This window comes from Aulonocara sp. 'chitande type north' Nkhata Bay, linkage group LG9 (genome assembly GCF_057382095.1).
Source record: "Aulonocara sp. 'chitande type north' Nkhata Bay isolate Kocher_YH1m ecotype deep benthic linkage group LG9, A_spYH_male_GT1.1, whole genome shotgun sequence".
NCBI lineage: Eukaryota > Metazoa > Chordata > Actinopteri > Cichliformes > Cichlidae > Aulonocara > Aulonocara sp. 'chitande type north' Nkhata Bay.
Window position 1 is genome coordinate 15,649,741 of NC_141352.1, and position 20,863 is coordinate 15,670,603.

Genomic DNA, 20,863 nt, shown 5'->3' on the forward strand with positions numbered 1-20,863 from the left:
CAAGTCTCAATAGAAGCGCAGAGTACATTTGTGCATTGCACTCTTATTTGCGAGCTCTTATGCCAAGAAATGTGCACAAAGTACCTCACTTTGCGTTTGCATACGTGCGTGTGTGTGTTTGTGAACTAGATCGCTGCACAAGTGTGTCTGCTTGCTGCTTTGATATCTTTCACATTGGCAGCTCCGATATGAACAGCTGCTTTGATCCCATTCGAATCAGACAACATCACCCGGGTTCCTTTGCTGCTGCTCTAAACACACAGCCTGAAAGGCACACAGAGACAGAAAAGGAGGGGGATTCCTATTGTTTTCCAATTGCATTAGTTGCTATGGATCAGCGGTCATTCCATGTTCAGAGGAGCTATCTCCTGAAAGATGTTCTGTGGCTTTTTTGCCAACAGATTAATAAAAAAAAATAGATCTGTCCATATTTAGATTTGATACGGCATTGCTTGTGTTTTGGGAACATACTAAAAGAAAGTGAAAGTATAAATCTATAACTCTTCCAGTAGAACATCCAGAGCAAAGAATCCCTGAAACCAGTTTGTTTTTTAGAAAACTGACAGAGAACTTGTACTTGATTTTAATATATGACAATACAACAAGGAGGTGAAACGCATGCCCTCTGGTACAGAACATAAGAATCGCACTTCTTAATACAGAGACTCTGAAATTATGGTAAATGCTTAAATGGGAATCCTATCCCTCCATTTTCTTGGTGACATTAGTAGATAAAATGATTAACAATAAAGAAGGTGGAAAACTTCACATGGCTGTTTCAAAACTGACAATGCAGGCAGGGAGGTATCCAGCACCAATCCACCAGCCCCAGAAACAGCAGGAGGTACAGACTTGATAACATCATGTGATTTTTCAACAAATGAGATCAAACAGCACTCCTCTCTCAGGTGGGAAATCATGACTAAACAAGGTGAACGGAGTGCTCTAAGCGCCGCAGTGATGCACAGACAAAGCCTCATTTAAAGCGCTGAAAAATGGAAGAGGAGGTGCAATGAGACAGGAGGCCTGGAGCACTGTACAGCTATTGATATGCAGCAGAGAGCGCAATAAGGATGTGTACATACACACCACTTGAAGTCCTTCGGAACGGCAACAGCACAGGGAAAGTGGGGTAGTGAAATTAGCATATTCGTCTAATTGTTATTCATTTACACTGGCTCCATTTCCCAGTGCATTAAGTCCACATGTCAGATGTGTGCATTATATTTCTCAGCATGCCCGAGCATATGCTGCAAGGACAACTGACGGATATCAGGCAGCCCTCTGAAGTCTTGTCAAAGAAAACGCGAGCAGCAATAAAGTCACATAATCAGAAACACTGTTTTAAAATGAACCTGGTTAATTAAATAAAACCTTCTACATGTTTATGGTAATTTATGCTGTGTTGCACAGACGCTTCCTCTCTTTGGAGGAAGCACAGGGTGAATTAATAATGACTCACTTACACACAAGTTTTTCAGTACACCATCACAATGAGCCAACACACGCAAAAGCGTGACATCATCAAAGTGGAATGCAGCCATCATTACTACACCTGTGCTTTCCCTTAAGTGGAAAATATAGCAATAGCTTTGATCAGCTATTAAAAACTTAACTGATACTTTTATGTGTTTTGGTGAACTGCTACTCCATCAGTTATGTATTTATACTTTATGTTGATACATAAAATATTTACTGCATTTATGTGTAACTGAAAACCTTTAAGAGTCTATGTTCCTAATTTTATTTGAACACACTCCTCTTTACTTCAAAACTCGTCCATCCATCCTCTTGTGCTTAACTAATTCAGGCTAATTGGGAGCTGAAGCCAATCTCAGGGGTCACAGTGAGAGAGGAAGGGTACACCCTGGACATGTTGCCAGTCTATTAAAGTCATTCAAAGACTTGTTTCTAATTTTCATGACATATTATACTTTGATTAAACACCTCATGACTCACTCAGCTGAACCACATCTGGCAAACTCGGGTGTTTGGAACAAGGTCAGCTCATGTCAAATATAATTTGAATCACAGATCTGGTAGACTGTAAATAGATATTTAGCAGAGTCAGCTTGTCTTTTATTATCAGCCAAAAATATTTGGCTTTATTTACAAAAAAAAAAAAAAAAAAGGTCGCAGTAAATGTAACTGCAGCATGTAGTGCAGGGGAGTAGTGACCTACATACACTCAAAGTATTAGCCTGTTTTTTATAGCTTAGTGCCATTTCAAGCACATTTTGTTTTTCAGAATGATTCAATTAGTTCGATCACTTTTCTGCCGATCTTCTACGTTATATTACTGAAAAAACAAACAATGCCCCACTTAATATTAGAGTGGGCTGTATATGGCGCATGATGTACTCTGAGTTTGACATCCCTGCTTATCTATCAGTGACGTACCCTCTAGAAACTAGAGTCCTGTTCAGTGTGTTTCACCAACCTGTCTGACACCAATAACCATGCTCATGTCCATGTTCACACTCAATTAAACTCTCTTTTAGTCAACAGGTGCACCAAAACTGTATTTCAGAGATTTTGTGCTGTTCAGTCATTTCTAGAGGGAAACTGAAGCTTTACTTTTAAAGTAATTGTTAGTTCAATTAAGCCATGATTAATGGATCAGTGTATTTATTTAATCAGTCAAAGGATTTATGTTACAGTTCTTGCTCCTTGCAGATCCTTCTCAGTAGTCATTTTGCAGGATATATGCTTCTTAAATCCTTGTGAAATCTAACCCAACATTGACAGAATGTATAAAAATACTGGAAAATTGGGTTAAAAAAACCTAACTTTCATTAAAGGGACTCTTGGGTTCAAACCAAGGAATGTGCAATGAGTATGAAAATCCCGCAGCAATAATAACTTCTGTTACACTGCAGAGGGTTCACTGTGACAGGAGATCAGACAGGATGATCTGCCTGAGGGAAGGATGAGGGTGCAGAAGAGGAAGAGAAAAAGTGAGAGGTGAAGTTAGGATGAGAAAAAAAACTATTACTATTCATGCAATATTTTTCATTTCATGCCAAATTCTTGAAGATTTACAGGAAAAGGAATAAATTGTGATCTCAGTGTGTTGTGAAAGCCACTAAACCTAATTCATAACCAAAAACCAGAGATTGATTCCACTGATCTGCCAATCATTGAGTTCACATCTTCCCCTGCCAGTCCATCAGGATATCAGACATGAATGGCTGTACTGTGGGGTATCTCCCCTGCTGAAGATGTTATTGATAGATCACATCTGCAAAAGCAGTCATTGTGAAACAGAGTGAGTCAGTGAGGGAGGAGAGGGCTCAAAGGGAGAATGTGCATATTAAAATTTCTATTTGAGTAAGACAATGTGCAGTAGTTACTGAGCTACAAGGTCTTTACTTTGTAAATGTTAGTAGATGGATTAAAAGTGCTGACCTCAAATGACACGAGTAAAACACACAGATTCTCCAGCAGCACTGCACTAATAGCCACAAATATGTGAAGTCTGTTTAAACCATACTGGAGGATACAGTTTGCTTGATTTACCAAATCAATAATAAACTAAAAATGACTCATTTTCTTTTTTTTAGTGGAAGGGAATATTAGCTATAATAATTTTGCAGCTAATGTAAGAGGAGGGTCTAGATGCTAAGCTGCTATGGAGTTGGGGGTCCATGATGGAACAAAAGGGAGCCAACATCTAAAGAACAGCTTTGAGTGTTAAAGAAATGAGACATAAGAGAGTTCAAGTTACACTGAAGACTAAAGGTGATCATAGCAATTATTTCATTAGAATTGTAGAAACTCTGCTTCTGCCGTATACACGGTATTTCCACGCATTTTTGCACACGTTTTAATTAATGGACCCATTTGCCATTTTCCTAACAAAATGTAAAGAAATCAAGACTTTTGTGCAGTATCGTACCGCACCCTAACCAGACACTGTCAGGACTAAAGATTTACTCAAATGTAGAGGTTGAGTGGAAAAAATTTCCAATAAAGGTTTCCAATCGAACACACAAAAGATAGACTCGACTATAAAGCAGCATTAGTAGGTACTTTTCTGTCTCCATTTCCACTAACCCACAATGAAAAGATGAGTTTTATAGCTTGTGTTATAAACCACTAGCCAACTTACTGCACAAACTGCTTTATTTATTTATTTCCAATCACCTCGGTTCTGCAGGCTTGCTGTGTGAGCACTGAAAGCTGTAAATCACTGGCTTCACATGGAGCGTTACAACATGGCAGCCAGTTTCCCCGGTCGAGAAATTACAGGATTTTACCTGCTGGTACACATCAGATCACAGGCACTGCGGATTGTGCTGCTTCAGTGTAGCTCGCTCCACAACTGGACCTGGAGAGGTGCTCAGTTCAGAGGTGTAACTGATTCAGTCTCACCCACCTACACACACACACACACACACACACACACATACGGAGGAGGCCTGGGATGTGGAGCCTGACTAGTGACATCAGAGAGACATTAATAACTCAGAGCCATAGCTGCAAAATAACACACTGGTAATAGCACAACTGACAGGAATTAGCACACCCGCAAGAGGGAACGTCCAAGGTTCTTTTTGTGCATGTGTGCGCTCGCATGTTTACCTGAATAATAGTGATTTATTGCTTTCAACAAGACCTCATCCCCTACAGAGAAAAGGCTTTTATGCTACACAAGGAGCCACACGATAAGAAGCACTGCAATACAAGCATTCACACTCACATGAACACACACACACACACACATAAATCCTTACTGGACAGACACACAGAGAGTGCTTCAAGGCTTACCAAACTCTATAGTAATTAGTTTGAGAGTAACACACACAAATTGCATTAGTAAAATTCAAGCAAGTACACTTCAATTAACGTGAGAAATATACCTGAATAAAACTTAAGTGGAACTGAAATGAAAAGGCAAGGAGTTTCTTTGAACCTAAGGCTACATCTAAGCTAAACCATTTTCCTTGCAAAACTCTGCTTTAATGAAAACTATATCAGTTTACAGCACATTTATAATTCCCATTGATATTAACTGTAAATACAGCTATATCATTTAGGTAGAGTGGGTATGATCCTAGACTCAGGAGATGGACCTGTAGCTTGCATAAAATTGACTTACTGGGGCAATTCGGCTACTTTTGGGCAAGATGGCCTGCTGAATGGTTGTTCTTCACGGAGTCTGTGATAAAACTCGACATTCAATTTTCCTGCGAGAACACTCGGATCGCTTGAAAAAAAGAAAAAGAGAGGCAATCAAACCGTCTAGACTGAAAGTTAGGGAAGATAAAAAGAAAACTCAGACAACGAGAAGGAGAAATTATTCGGTTTTAATAAACGTTTAAACTTTATTAGTCGATATCTAGAGAAGCGAGACCCAAAGGTTTTAGCTTAATCTGTAAGGATTAAGTAAACAGTTACTGAATTGTTGCTGCAAAGCAAACACACTCACATTGGAGCATTTCCCATTGGCAGACAAAGTCACAACAAATGAGAAACAAGTATCCACAAAAGGATGAAGAAATAGGAAAAGGCATGAGAGTCTGCTACTACTGTTCCAGTTTCATATGGGCGACTGACATCACCCATCTAAAAGTTTCGGCACATCCACGCTCAAGCACAATCCCGGTGTTTTCAAACCACAACTGGGTCAGCAGAGATTCTTAAAAGTCCCAGTTTTAGATTAGTGTGCATGCTAAAACTAAAACATATTAATGTGGATGTACACTGGGTGCCGTAAGTGCGTTTGTGTGTGCATCTTGTGAGAGGCCGTGCGCGTGCCTACTGTCCCGGGTGACTCTATGAAATGCAAATTACAGGCAGGAGTTATGATCGACTGGTGGCTACTGTGTCAGCTGCGCTGGACACGAGACAAGGCTGTGAAGGAGGGAGAGAGGAGGAGGAGGAGAAGGAAGCAGAGAGGGTGATTAGTGGCTCTCTCTCCTGTGCCTGCAGCTCAGAGAGATGCAGGGTTTGTGAGTTGGTTCAGCTGCACTCTTGTTTCTGATAAAAAAGCTTCCCGGAAGTATGGGAATGTTCAGAGTCCCAGTTTAGTGTCAATTTTGGATGCTGATTTTAATAAACCTGAGCAAGTTTACATGGAATTATATTTCCCAGCAGTGCAAAATATGATTACACCCACATTAATTTGCATTACGGTTAACTGTGTTGTGTGATAAACATTCCAACCTAGAAACTGATAGTGCTGCACTGTGATGAATGAAAGAGGGGGTCGGGACTTTCATTGTTCACCCACTGAGGCTTGCAACTTTCTATTTAGGCTCTTTATTGGAAAACAGCAAGGAACCTGTCCTGCAATGCACGGTGCACCCAGCTGCTAGAAACCTGGCAGAAACATGGAGTAAACAAGCAGCAAGAAACAAAGCAAGACAGACATGCAAATGTCTTATTAAAAATGAGACACATTTCATCTGCAGCCTGGCGCTGTAGGGCACACCCTCCCCGTCTAAGACTATAGTCTTGCTCACCCACACTGATAAAAATACCCCCGCAAGGAGGACAGAAAAAGATCACACTGTGACTTGCTTCCTCTGCTAGCCGTAGGTGCTTGTCTGGCAGCAGCGTGAGAGTTCACTGAATTTTTGCACCGGTGTCTTAGTAAACACACACGCTATTGTTTTGGGATGATTTGGAGACGCTAACATAAATATTCATGAGCAAAAAATGTGAATGCAGTAAAAAAAAAGAAAGAAAATTAAATCTCATGCTTACATTTTGTATTTGTGTGGAGGTGTTGATAAGGGGGAAGATTAATGGGTTTGGAGACAGGCAGGTGAAAAGAGAAACTGCACAGTCAACATAAAAGCTGCATATTTGAATTCATGCACTCTAATAAAACTGTAAAAGAAAAAAATATACAGCTGTACAAAACAACCTGTTTGTCTGGCTCTGTCAGACTAGAGTAAAAACAAGACAACAATCTTCTTGTAACCCTGAAAAACCGGTGGCTGCCTGGTAACTTGACTGAATTTTTTCCATTGCAAGTGGTTGTGGTGGCCAACTAGTTGCCCAGAAGCTACCTTTGAGCAACCACTTGTGATCACAAAGTGCTTGCACCTATCTTGAAACAACTGTTTCAGCTCAGACCGACTGCAGTCACTCTCAGATTGGCGAAGGTTTCTAAATAATTGCTGTCTAATTTATAAATGCAAACAGATGTGTGGTGGATTTTTGTTTGATATGTATAACTATGTAACTATATACACTATATATCTATGTGCACTGAACATATATATTTTAACTTTCATGTAGAGTCTTAAGCACAAGACATTTTGCTTCACCGAGGTTTATTAAGGTGGTGCAGTAACAGGGCAGTTAATGCTGCTGAGAGTTCTGCTGCATAACTCACTCTCCAGCTAACTAACCTTCCCTAATACACACTCAACGTCTTTCATGCAGCACAACCAAAACAGTAAACACATCACGATAAAATATCATACGATATAATCACACACACACACACACACACACACACACACACACACACACACACTTTGAACTACACTGAAGTGTTTTAAGAACCTATGTAGTTATAAGATTATATATTAATAATTAGGATTAATGTGTGACCTTTGACCATGTTGTGACCTATTGTCAGAGGGCAAAGCAAAGGGTTAACCTAAGGGTGTCCCTTTGGCCAGGGCACTCAGCTAGAGCCCTGCCCGTACCCTGGCCTGTACCTGACCTCTGCAGCTGTGTTTGGGCGCGTGGGAAAGTTACTCAGCAGCAGGGGGCGGGGATACTGGTCCCAGTATATTAGAGGACCAGAGGACACCCCCAGCACTTTTTCCCCTCTGCTGTTACTCTCTGTCCGTCTCTGTGTTGCTCTGCTGTCTGTGCTTAAGGCTGTACACCCGGGGTTTCGCTTTGCTTGCTTTCTGCTATGTAATTTTCTTGCTAAATGTCTGTATGTATTTTTCCTGCTGTTCGTATGATTCAGTGTATTAAACTCTGTTCCAAGAATTCTACTCTTTTCCAGAGCATCTTTTTGAGTGTCTTGATTTTAATTGGATCTAAAGAGGTTGGATCTCCACATCGTGGGTGGGAGAAGGTTATCAAGATGGCTTCAAAATTTGCGACCACAGATGCCCAACACGTTGCAATCAATCTGAACCAGTCTACGTGAGTGAGAAAATTTTTTTTGTGATGTCTCTTTCCTGCAAGGGACTCGAAACAGCTGGTTGCCAATTGGTTGTTTTCTGATTACTTTCCTATAAGGTTGAGCATCAGTTTGCAATTAAATTGCCATCCTGCAGCAGCTGTATCACTATTTGTGGAGGAATTTCAATTTCAAATCTATGCAGTTATGAGTTAATCTATGTGAATTTCTGTGTATGCTGAAGGTGACAGATTCGCGATTTTCACCAGTCTGGAACAGTTAATTACACTATTATTACAAACCGATTGCATGTCATTGCCAACTTGACCAGATTGCAACACAAACTGAAAGGAGACCGTTCCATCTTACTGCAGTTTTATCGAGACCAAAAGTCTTTTTGAAGACTGACTGCAAGTGGTTGGAGACCCCCGTCTTTGAAACAACCATGTCAAAGGCAACAAGATTACAGCTTCTGTAATTTTGGTCATGCTGCCTCTCCAACTACTGCTTCCCCTAGTGTGTCTGTAGCATTAATGAGCTACGGTGTAGAGGGGCTGTTTAAGAAAATCAATTAAACAGTTACAAGATTGATTTGCCTTAAAAGCTGAAATGATTTCAATATGGGGCTTTGTGGTGAGAACAGCACGGCAGCGTGTCAGCACAAGGAGATTTAGGCAATCAATAAATAGTCTACAATACACAATGGAAGAATGGGCAGGTGGAATCAAATGGCAGAAACAGACTAGAGAATTTGTCAAATGTCACGATTTTAAAAGGATCTAAACATGCTACTGATGCAGTTAGATTTCTATGCAAATGCATTTTTATGCCATGAACAAAGTATTCACACGACGAGACCAGAGGCAGTAGCATCACATTCCTTTGGGTGAATCATCTGATCAGCACCCTTTCATCTCCTTTTAAATGAACCTATTGCTATGAGACTGACAACCTCTGTCAATCACAAATCTGAATCATTCAGATGTGGTGTGAACCATCAATATGGTTCTCGTTAGACATGAAAACAAACAGAAGGACCTCCCGGATTCACAAACAGCTTCTAGGACTGAACAGGGAGTGCTATTTGTAGCAGTGAGTGGATGTAACATATATGTGGATGTGTGAGGTTGCATGTTACCAGTAGCGACTACATGCTCTTTACGATGTACGATGCACAGCTAACGTCACATCGTAACTGCAGCAGCGCACATGGAAATGTCTGTTCAAGAGGACTCTGAGGTATATGTGCAGGGATCTGTTTGCGCTTGTTCTTGCTAATCTATAAGTTGCACAGTAAAATGATGTGCATCCATGCGTGATCTGATTAAAACATTAAAATTAATGGCAAAAAAACCAATTAATGTAAGTTTCAGCATGGCTTTCTGCTTCTCTGTGAATTCCTCATGCATGTGCTTGTGTGTAAGCCTCGCCTGTTTGCATGAGTGTTTGCGTACATGTACTGTACAGCGTAGCAGATGCCATAATCTCCTCAAAGTCATGCTTTAGGATGAGATTACGAAAACAGTACAAACATTTTGTCTGTTCGGTTTTTTTGTTTTGTTTTTTTGCAATTTCTGTGCAGACCAGCCCTCTGTGCATACACTGCCTGACAACTCTATATAGAGATGCACAGAGGAGCCCCTATAGTTTAAATGCAGGGAGTTGCAGTAGCTCTAATGTAAATGTGGAAAAGATGGATGAAAAGAGAATACTAAACTAAAAGCAAGAGAAGGCTGGGGGTAGCAGAGTAGCAAGTATTTTTTCCAAAGGCAGAGACAAAGAGAAAGCAACAAAGCGATTTGTGAGACACAGCAAAAGGAGAATTTACTTGCATTTCCACTCTTGAATAACTGGGACAGGTCATTTCCTCTTCTGTCATTCCTTTTTCATCCTTCTGCCCTCCCTTCTTCTTCCTCTCTCTTGACCTTACTTACTCCCTCTCTGCCCCTTTAACATTCTCACCAGTGCTTGGGTGAGAAACTTGAGCCGAAAGGAGAAAAAAAAAATTACTTTTCAGTTCCCGCTAAAATGTTTTGACTTCTCCGATAAAAACCACTGGTGTGTGGCAAGTGTGATTATACTATGTGTGAGCGGTTGTGTGTGTTTGAAGACCATGGGCCGAGGATGCCGTTAATTTAACCAGGCTGCAAAATGGTCATGCCTGTCCCATCCGTTCAGGAGGGGACAGATGCGTTTGGTGCGTGTGTGTATACATATATATATATATATATATATATGTGTATGTGTGTGAGTATATGCGTGTTTCACAAGGCTAGAAAGGTGTTATTACAAAGCTGCCGAATCACTGAGTCTTCTCTACAGATACCATCTGCCATCGACACGCAACCATTTCTGTGGTTGCCCTGAAACATTTATGCAACCCATTACAACATCTATGTCAACCAGTCCTGCTCACACTTGATTAACAAACATAACCGATGCACGTCCTCATGTCTGCTTGCATGCGAGCATAAGTCTGCCTGGATATACATGCATACATTCTAATAGGCATCCATGTGTGAGTGGGTGACTTTAGCCTCTGAGTGCGTCCATGTGTGCAATGATTACAAATCTGCTTTCCGTAGTTGGATCACACTTGTGGGCAGCGTGGCCACGCCACTGTGAATGTTGATGGACAGCCGGTGAATGCGAGTGAGAGCATTTGGCGGTTTGTTTCCTTTGCGAACAGATTTTGCATTTAACCAGAAATGGTTCAAAAAGAGACAAAACCCATGAAGTTTTTTCAACTCGTGAGTTTGACTAACACTGTATTTCATTCGATGTTTTCTCTAATGAAAATAGTGTTGATGAGGAGGTAAGTTGCATCGAACCGGTGCATTTCTTGCAATCGTAACTAATAGCTATTTCTGAAAATCAAATTCCAGCCTTCTCTTCCCAGTGAAAGCTGTTCCAAACGACATGACTCCACCCAGAGAGAGTAATTCATGCTAAAACCAGATTTAGGCTTGTTTAATGCGCTAATGAAAAGTGCTGTATTTATATGTAGCTGATAGACGGCAATGCTGTGACATCAGGTCCATCTGTGACTCAGTCTAAAGCTGTAATGAGAACATTACAGAGCCCCCAGCAGAGGTACACACACACACACACACACACACACACACACACACACACGCATTCAAAAGGAAGACAGACAGAAAGAAGAAGAAGATGAGGGGGAGAGGTGATCGATGCAAATCTTGTCACCTCCTTTGACTACCATCACCTCTTTCCCTCCTTCTCCTCCTCTTCTTCGCTGCCTCTCCTGCTCCCACTCCTCCTTCTCCCTCCTGTCTCACACACCAGGACTGAGGGCAGCGGATCTAACTCAATACACCATGCAGCAAAAATCAATGACAGACAGAAAGAGACAGAGCTAGGCGACTGAGGGGATGAAATAAGGCGAGGGGCGGCGTAATTTTTTTTTTCGGCGGCTTTGTTGCGCTTTTAAATCCTGTCCACTCCTACTACCCTAACCCTAAACACACACACACACACACACACACACACACACACACACACACACACACACACACTCAGAAAATGCTAAATGCAGCACATATACACATGCCTGCTGTTTTTTCTGGAGTGTTGCTAATATTACAACAAAAAAATTACACCTTTGAAGACATCACCTCATACAAAAGAAGCTTTTACAAGCTGATACTTAGAGCCTAAACACACACATATATATCATATCCCAAACCCCACTGAATCCACCACAAATGGACTCACACTTTGGCGTTGTATTTTCAACAACCTGCTCAGACACAGAGAGTTTAATATTCATCTAATGGCAAGTCGGGACACACGAATAACTCCCAAGGCTTTGGACAAAACTGCATGCATAAACAGCCCAAAACAGACACAGACACATACATATGCACACACAGCAGTCATTTGCAAATGCAATTGGCTCCGGCACGTTCCCCTGCATCACACGCTCCTGATTGTTTTGGTTTTTTTGTCCTTCAAATCACAAACATGCATTGATTCCTTTAAAACCCTGACTTTTTTGTTTGGGAGAAAAGCAGAAAGAAATCATTTATTTTACTGTAGAAATTGGGTCTTTTTATGTAAATGTGAAATCTGCTGGAGAAAAATGGACACGTGCCAATTTTCATCACCACTGCCTTGTTGTATCTCTATTACCAACAGTTCATATCAACAATCGTAACATTTATTTTATAACTTTTCTCCACCTTTTCATTAACTGCCCTGCACTTTTCCCCTTCATCACCATATTAAACATGCAGAAAAATGCAAATGGAAACAGGGATGTTTCAGTAAGAAAGGATTGGACAGTATGATGTTTAAAAAAGCAGCAAAACAAAAATCAGAAAAAGACTCAAAACACACCCATCCTTAAGGCACTGTCACCATCAAAGTCCACCTTTCCCTCTCGTTCATTCACTTTTCCCCATCTGTCTCCTTCAGAGTCAGTATTCCTACAGCCCTCTTCCTCACTTAATTTTCTTTTCTTCTTTCATAAATTCCCTCCCGTTTACCCCCCCATCAATTTTCCTCTTCCTTCAGTCTCCTCCAGCCAGCCAATTCATAGCTTCTCTCATATCTCTCACCCTCATTCATTCCACTGACCTAATCTCCCCTGCCTCTGCCTCTGCCCAGGGTGTGTATGTGAACGTGTCTGCGTGGAAACACTAACCTGCCCTTCTGGCACGCTGAGCAGAGCCACGCTTTGTCCCTCTTGCTGTAGGTGCAGCAGGTCTTGCAGACGTTGTACTGGCAGTCCGGGCACTGGCGCTTGGGGTTGAGCAGGAAGGTGAAGGGCGCGCAGCAGCGGATGCAGCAGTGCTCGTTGAAGCGGTGCTGCTTGGAGAGGATGGAGCATCTGCTGCCTTCCTCCGCCAGCTCCTGCTTCATCTCGCTGAAACCGGGAGAGCGAGAGGGAGAGAAAGCGAAAGAGAGAGAAAGAGAGAGAGAGAGATAGGATGAGGGGAGGGAGGGAGAGAGAGAGAGAGAGGGGGGATGTGAGCGCCTGGTTGAGAGGTAGGACGTGAAAACGGCGGAGGACGCCGCGATGCAGAGTGAATGAAAAAACTGTGGCAAATGAAAAATTGGGCGGTGGGGGGTGAACAAGGGAAGGGCAGAAGGGGTCAAGGGTTTGGTGAAAACACTCTGCTGCTCCATGTTTCTGCCTCAAACGCCTTCTCTTTCCCTTACGCCGATTTTGTGGAATTAACGTGATGGCTGACATTTCAATTTGCGAGGACCTGTCATGCCTTTTTTTTTTGCACTTCAGTCGGAACTCCGCTGAGGACAGCATGTCATGCACATCCAAAGCATCAGATGAAACTGAATTGTAGTTTGTTAATCAAGATATTATGAGGTTTGGAATAATTACAATAAACTGGCTTAAATCGCAGTTAAGTTGAAGGTCAATACATACAAATTAGCCTGACTGGGAAAAAAGGAGCATAAATAGAAAGCCTCTGATGAGTTACTCAAACTAAGGTTTAAAATCACATAAGTGATGAACAAAGACTCGCTGATCACATCAGAGAACTGTTTCCACTGATCAGCAATTAGGAATTAGGCTAAAAAGTTGAACAAAACCAACTGAAAAAAACAAACAATAATCCACAGTCTCAGCTGACTCTGACAATCCTACAGCTTCCAAAAATTAAGTGAGACTAAATTTATATCCTTCACCTGTAGCTGGGTATTAAGCTTATGAGAGAGACAGTATAATACGGACTGTTAATCAGTGTTTTAACCAGCAAAGCATCTTTCCTATCCGAAGCCTCAAGTGTTCACATTAACTATGCACATGGGTTTACCTCTGCAGGATTTGTGCTTACTGGGCAAAATGCAAAATCAGCAGAGGCTACAATAAATTATGTAATGGTTCGCATTTGTATCATAAACACATCCTCATCATCATCATCATCATCATTCGATGTTGCACTTGTGTCAGCTATATTTAAAATGACCCTCAGTGAGAAGGAGAGCTCGAGTAAGAACACATTTATCCATGTTTACATCATCAGCCATCACTTGTCATTAGGCACGAGCGGCAGCTGAGATGCAGAGATCGAGATGTTGCTGCTGGCGAGGTGTGAAAGTGAGTTCAGCTTGAATGGGCAGCGGGTAAATTATTTAAAGCCTCTACCCTACCCTCAACCAGGTCACGGCCTACTGAGCTTACGCTGATCTCACAGATGCACACATGTGCATGGCAGATGGGGCTTATATGTGCATACCACAGGCGTTAGAAGTATTCTTTACACCACAGAGTCAATCCTAACCAAACCACTAAGTCATACATGAAAAATTAAGTAGGGAGCAAAAAGTGTGGTGAATGCAGCATATTGCAAATTTCCTGTGTGTATTTTGTTGTGTCGAACCAGCGGGGACCCTGCACTCTCCTGCTTCCCTAAGTTATTAACGCTGCTCCTCGAGCAGATCTCCTCTGCCGCCTCGCTGATTGCTTTTCCTATGCATCATTAGACGTAGCATAATAACAAGATGAACCAACCATTTCATAGACAGCACCATGTGAGAAAGAGGTAGGTTTGGGGTGACGAGCGTGGGCGTTGCATATGGACACGGACGTAAACAATTATATACAAAAAACGTATTCAAAAGAAGGCTTTCATAGTTTTGCAGCTGGCAAATATTGGTTGCACTCAAATTAAATGATAAATGAAAATATTCAAAACACATTTATGTGCGCAAAGAAAAGCAAGGGAAATATATGCAGAGAACATTAATATCTCAATAAGCTAAAGAGGCAATTGCCTGGAAATCATTTCCCTCAATCCTGATTATGATCAGGATCCATTTTGCCTTTCTGCTTTCGTGTTATGGGTTTAATGAGCAGCCCAGTTAGACTGCAGCTAGCTATAGCCATTTAATTAAATGATCGGGCAAATGTACACATATCCAAAGACAAAGAGTGCTCATCATGCCTGCTATCGCTTCACATTACCTCATTTCCCTGTTAATGAGACATGAAAACCTGTGCTCAGTGCAGAGTAATTGGTGTAGATACATGTGGGTCATCCAGGTATTAGCAAGGCACAATTGGCCTCAGTGAGAAATAACACAAGGCGCTCTCTATTCACAAAGCAGTGTTTTGAGTTACTGATTTTTAACAGGTGTTTGGCATACAGCTTATAATATAATAATAATGTGCTGGAAATATTATAGCATTACATTTTAAAGAATGCTCCAAAATTCCTGCTAACGGTTGATAGCTCAGGCATGCTAGAGTAAAAAAATAGAACTGCAAGCTCCTTGTGAAAGAAAAGAGGAACATCTGCCATTGCCTTGTGCTTGCATTTAATTACCAGCTCATTTTTGATCACAGGGTGGTTGGCAACCCGTCTCCAAACAGTCATGGTCCACCTCAGAGGATCACTCTCAGACAGACTGGCGAAAGTTTGCAAATAACCGCCATCTACTATATAAACACATGACACAACATGTTGCAGTCAGTCTTAGTCAGTCTGCAGCACTGAGAGCAACTTGTCTGAAACGAGTCTCTTTCAAATAGGACACTCTGGCTGCAGACTGGTTTATTAGTATTTGTTATTCGGTATATATGCCTATATAAAAGATTATCCTATATAAAGGATTTCTGTTTCAGATCTTTGGGTTTCTGACTGAACTCTGAATGTATGGAGTTAATGTGAAGGACGATGATAACAAATTTGCAATTTTCACAGGTTTATCATAATTAATTGCCATATTATCACAAACAGATTGCATATAATGGTCAACTGGACCCCATTCAGTCAAACTCATAGCAAACTGACCTCATCTTAACAGTGTTTCAATGCACCAACGTCGCGTGGAAGCTGACTACTGACTACGACTGAACGGAGACCTGATCCCAGTCTTCAAAGGAACCATTTCAAAGGCAACAAGGTCGCAGGTTCATTGCACAGTAATTTTGCTTGTTTTGAATCACTGTTTTTCCTACTGTACTAAGTTTACTAAGCTACAACACAAATATTTTGTTTAAATTTCTGCTTCATCTTTTTGGTCCAATGTCGTTGTCTTCTTCCAGTTGCTCCCTTTAAAAAAAACAACACACAAATGTGCGAAATAGTTAATAACTGGACTTTGTGGTAACACTGACATTTTCTTTTAACCCAACTCAGAGTACATTGCTTTTATACATCTTCTCTTGCGCTATGCAAAGAGATTTATCTCCTATATCGCAGTGTGAGACATTCTTGTTGATCTTTAATTGATTCACACAGAGATCTTTGGTTTAATAAGAGTGTTGTGCTTACAAAAAGCTCCATAAATAATTCAATAATGAGGGTGAACTGTTTAAAATTCACTCTTTTATCTTTAAAGGAGGATAAAATACTACATTTTTATTTATTAAATAAGGTCAGTCACTCATTAAAATTAATCGTATTTTGTCAATCAATATGTGTATTGCACTACTATAACAGAATGGGCTGAGAATGTTTGGGAAATGACAGTAACCATTAAATGAATTTAAAAACAATATTTATATAGTTACAGAGTCAAACTGTTGATTAACCGTCACATTTATCAATTTTACTTCATCTCGGCTCAGTTTATTTTAGAATAGAATAGAATAGAATAGAATAGAATTCAACTTTATTGTCATTGCACATGCACAGGTACAGGGCAACGAAATGCAGTTTGCATCCATCCAGAAGTGCTTAGTGATATAGATATATTACAATATATATTAGCAATAATATAGATATGTAAGTATATTACAGAAATGGGTCTATTATGGTATGTTATAATGTACACGGTATGAAGTATGTTGTGAATATTCTATAACTATAAGTATGTACAGGCTGTAGTGAGTACAAGCTATGTACAGGATATGAACAGGATATAAATATGAAAAACTATACAGAATATGAAATAAATAACTTTACAGAAATCTGAGATATACAGCTATACAGAAATGGGAACTATGCAAGTTGTAAACAGTTGTAGGGTTAAAAATTATCGTATGTACAGAATGATTGTTTACACAGAGCTATACAGTAGTGCAGTTAAGGTAAGTGAGGGTGTGGATAATTTCTACAGAGGCTATATAAAGTGCTAGTGGTTGTGAGTGGTGGTTCACTCCATGTTATTATTGTGTGTTTGAGGGTACAGTTGTCCATTGTGTGTGTGTGTGTGTATGTTCAGTCCATGAGTTAACGTGGGTCAGATGTCAGGAGGCAGAGTTCAGGAGTCTGACAGCTGTGGGGAAGAAGCTGTTCCGGTACCTGGTGGTCTTAGTCCGGAGGCTCCTGTAGCGCCTCCCAGAGGGCAGGAGGGTGAAGAGTCCATGTGATGGGTGACTGGGGTCTCTGATGATTTTCCCAGCCCTTTTCAGACACCGCTTCCTGTAGATGTCTTTTATGGCAGGAAGTGGTGCTCCGGCGATGCGCTGGGAAGATTTCACGACCCTCTGCAACGCCTTCCGGTCCGAGGCAGAGCAGTTCCTGTACCAGACTGTTATACAGTTGGTCAGGATGCTCTCGATGGTGCAGCGATAGAAGTTCACCAGGATGTCTGAGGACAGGTGGTTCTTCCTCAGAGTCCTCAAGAAGAAGAGGCGCTGGTGAGCCTTCTTGACCAGCTTGGAGCAGTTGGTCGTCCAGGTGAGATCCTCGGAGATGTGGACTCCCAGGAACTTGAAGCTGCTCACACGCTCCACAGCCGTCCCCTTAATGTGGATGGGTGGATGTGGGTCAGCATTCCTCCTGTAGTCCACGATGAGCTCCTTGGTCTTCTCGGTGTTAAGACTGCCAGGTAGAGCAGGTTAACCACTAGCACTGTATTCACACCATCTCTGGGTTTCCTCGCTGCATTTGAAATGCGTATAATATAATTAATTACTGAAGCCTTCCTTAATGTCAACATGATTAACTGTAGCAGCTCTGCAAAGTTCTACAGGTGCTGAAAGTTTAAGGATGCCAAACTGTTAAATTAAAAACGATTGATTATGCAAATAAGTCGCTGCAGTGCACATGTTGACGGTGCCATGGGTTTAAGAGGGGGGAGAGAGCACACCCGCTGAATACTAATTTGTTTTGTAATCCAATACAGAAGAGTTGGGATGATATGTGGACCTAATGATGTTCAGGCTATTTCTGAAAATCTGTCACTCCCAGCAAATATTGTTTGTGCTGAAGATCTATTAACTCGAGTCTTTTTCATCTCTTTCTCCTTTTCCATCAAGTCTGCCCTGCATCCCCTTCTCACTCACACTCCTAGTGTCTGTCAGCCATCCATTAACATAGTAATTTTCCCTCCGTTTCCACCTCTCCGTAATGTCCATTCCTCTCTCTCTCTTTCTGTCAGATGACACAGTCTCCCAGATGACAAACAGGCTGGCTTAGGCTTAAGTTTCTGGGTGATGTTGAATCATGTTATGATCAGATTTGTAATCTAGATAATGGCATTTTGCAGTCTGGCTGGAAAACAAAAACAATTGCGGTTTCTTTCTAAATGATGTATCGCCCTCTCAGCAGCTGTTCTCTTGCTCAGTACAGAGCTCAAGAGTTATAGCTCTCAAAACAGTTGCACTGATGACCTAAGCCTGGCATCACAAATGCCCAAATGTGAATTACTCTGAAACCAGCTTTGATTTCCAAGGGGCATCGTCAGCAGGTAGCAGCCAAAATAGCTCTGGATGCAATTAAAGAGACCAAGAACCAGCACAAGGCTGAGTGGACATCCAGGAAGGTTTTGTCCAGGGCAGATAAAATACCAGTTTTCAAACTGGCCAGGAATCCAAGGGCTAATGACTAGCACACAAGTGAAAGTCACTGTGATTAATAAGGTGGATTAGCTGTGAAGAATCACTGTAAAGAATCACTACTGTCCATCCATCCTCTTCCGCTTACCTTTTTAGGGTCGCAGAGTGGGGGGGGAGCTGGAGCTTATCCCAGCTGTAGGGTGAGAGGCAGACAACAATTCGCACTCACATTCAGACATATGGGCAATTTAGTGTTACCAATTAACCTATCCCCACTAACTGCATGTCTTTGGACGCACAATCTGATATCCTCGTGTTCATCTGATGATGTGGGAACAACACCAACACGAGGATATCAGATCGGCTGTGGGAGGAAGCCAGAATACCCGGAGTGAACCTACGCAAATATCTATCTATCCATCGATATATATCATATATCTATATCTCATCAATCTATTCGAGTCGAATCACTTTCATTAGATACAGATATGGAAACACGTCTGTCAGCGTCAGCAACTGTGTTATAACTATAGTCATGTGAAAAAGTCAGGTTTGGTAGGACTCTATGCAGCCCTCTGAAAAACTGAGTCCACCTTTATTGCTTCTATAGGAATTAAGAGGGTAAGTAGCAGCAAAGTCCTGCTAATCAAATGACCTGGATTATGATCAAGTGTGACCACCTCTTTAAAAGCTTAGCCAAAACTGGGTCATGCAGCAAGACAAGGATCTCAAGCACAGCAGCAAATCTACAACAGAATGGCTGAAAAAAAAAAAAAGAAAAAGAATCAATGCATTGCAATGGTCCAGTCCAAAGTCCTGACCTCAACACCGAAGCAACAAAATTCCTCTCCAACGATGTGAGAGATTAATGAATTCATAGAGAAAAGTATAAATTCAAGTTATTGCTGCTGAACGATGGGTCAGTGTAGTTAGATTTTCTATAGATAGCATGGAGTCCTGTGTAAAGCTTCTGTTTCACATGACTGCATGCTGAACAGGCACACAATTAGCTAAATCCAAAGGTAATGAGTAAGTAGCATCAGAATAACTATCATGACAGTAAAACATATTACTAAGAACTTAAAAATCCCTCTTCATTCTAAACTTCAGGTTGCTGCATTTCTATACGAAGGCCAGAGAGACTCACCATCTCTGAATAAGGAATGGGATTTCATTTCTGAGCAAATATGGAGGGACTAGTGAAATCTGAAATGGCATAAATCGAAGCCTGCTTAAAGACCATGCAGGGTGTTTTTAAAGTTAATTCATCACTATAGAGATGCGCACTCAGCTAAAAACAAAATACAAGCACATAAGAGTACATAAATATTTGATATAACACACGGTAAAAAAAAAAAAAACTGGCATGCGCAGTGTGATTTTGGATAAATGGCACAACTTTAATACAATAGGGAAAAATGTGGCGGTAGCATGTCATAGGAAGGTGGGGGTCACATGTAGTGATACTGTTAAGTTCATGTTGGTATTGCTGAGCAAAGCGCCGCAGAGAAAATGAGCGTAAAATATACCACAGAGACTTTTATCAAATGTTTGATCTGCCTGCTGCAGCAGAAACCTGCAAAACCAGTATCTGCACTTCACCAGAATCCCAGTGACTCACACAGCCTGGGAGCAGAGGGATGTGAGCAAAGACTGGGGTGACAGGATAGTATTAGTGTAGCGAAACTGTGTGTGTGCGTGTGTGTCTGTATTTATTGATCAGAGTATTTTCAAGTGTACAGCAGCTAAACGCTTTGATAACTGAACTCGAGACTTTTCTGAGCACTTAAGCTGCCTTCACTTCAAAGTGGAAAATACAAAATGTGAAGAAGTACTTTGACTTGTGTTTGGATGTTTACAAAACTCACACAGTGGGACCTGTGTCCCTTCTGTGGTCAAAAAGAAACGCTTCTCACTGCAAATCATAGAGTGTTCGACTGAACAATTGATTAAATTTAGCGGAAGGTGAAAATGAGGGCAAGGTTTAAGAATTGATGGTTTAGGTCAGTCTTCAGGAAATGAATGTAATCAATGTGATGTCCTTTCAACTA

The 20,863-nt window shown here is 41.2% G+C and overlaps 1 protein-coding gene across 4 annotated transcripts in view; it reads right to left on the reverse strand.

Moving 5' to 3' along the window:
* myripb (myosin VIIA and Rab interacting protein b) overlaps nt 1–20,863 on the reverse strand; it is a 126,395-nt gene that overhangs the window by 44,228 nt on the left and 61,304 nt on the right. For all 4 annotated transcript variants that reach the window (XM_086306078.1, XM_086306077.1, XM_086306074.1 and 1 more), the window contains exon 3: nt 12,765–12,986. In XM_086306078.1, the coding sequence (XP_086162204.1) occupies nt 12,765–12,986 (222 nt within the window). The remainder of the gene's footprint in view (nt 1–12,764; nt 12,987–20,863) is intronic.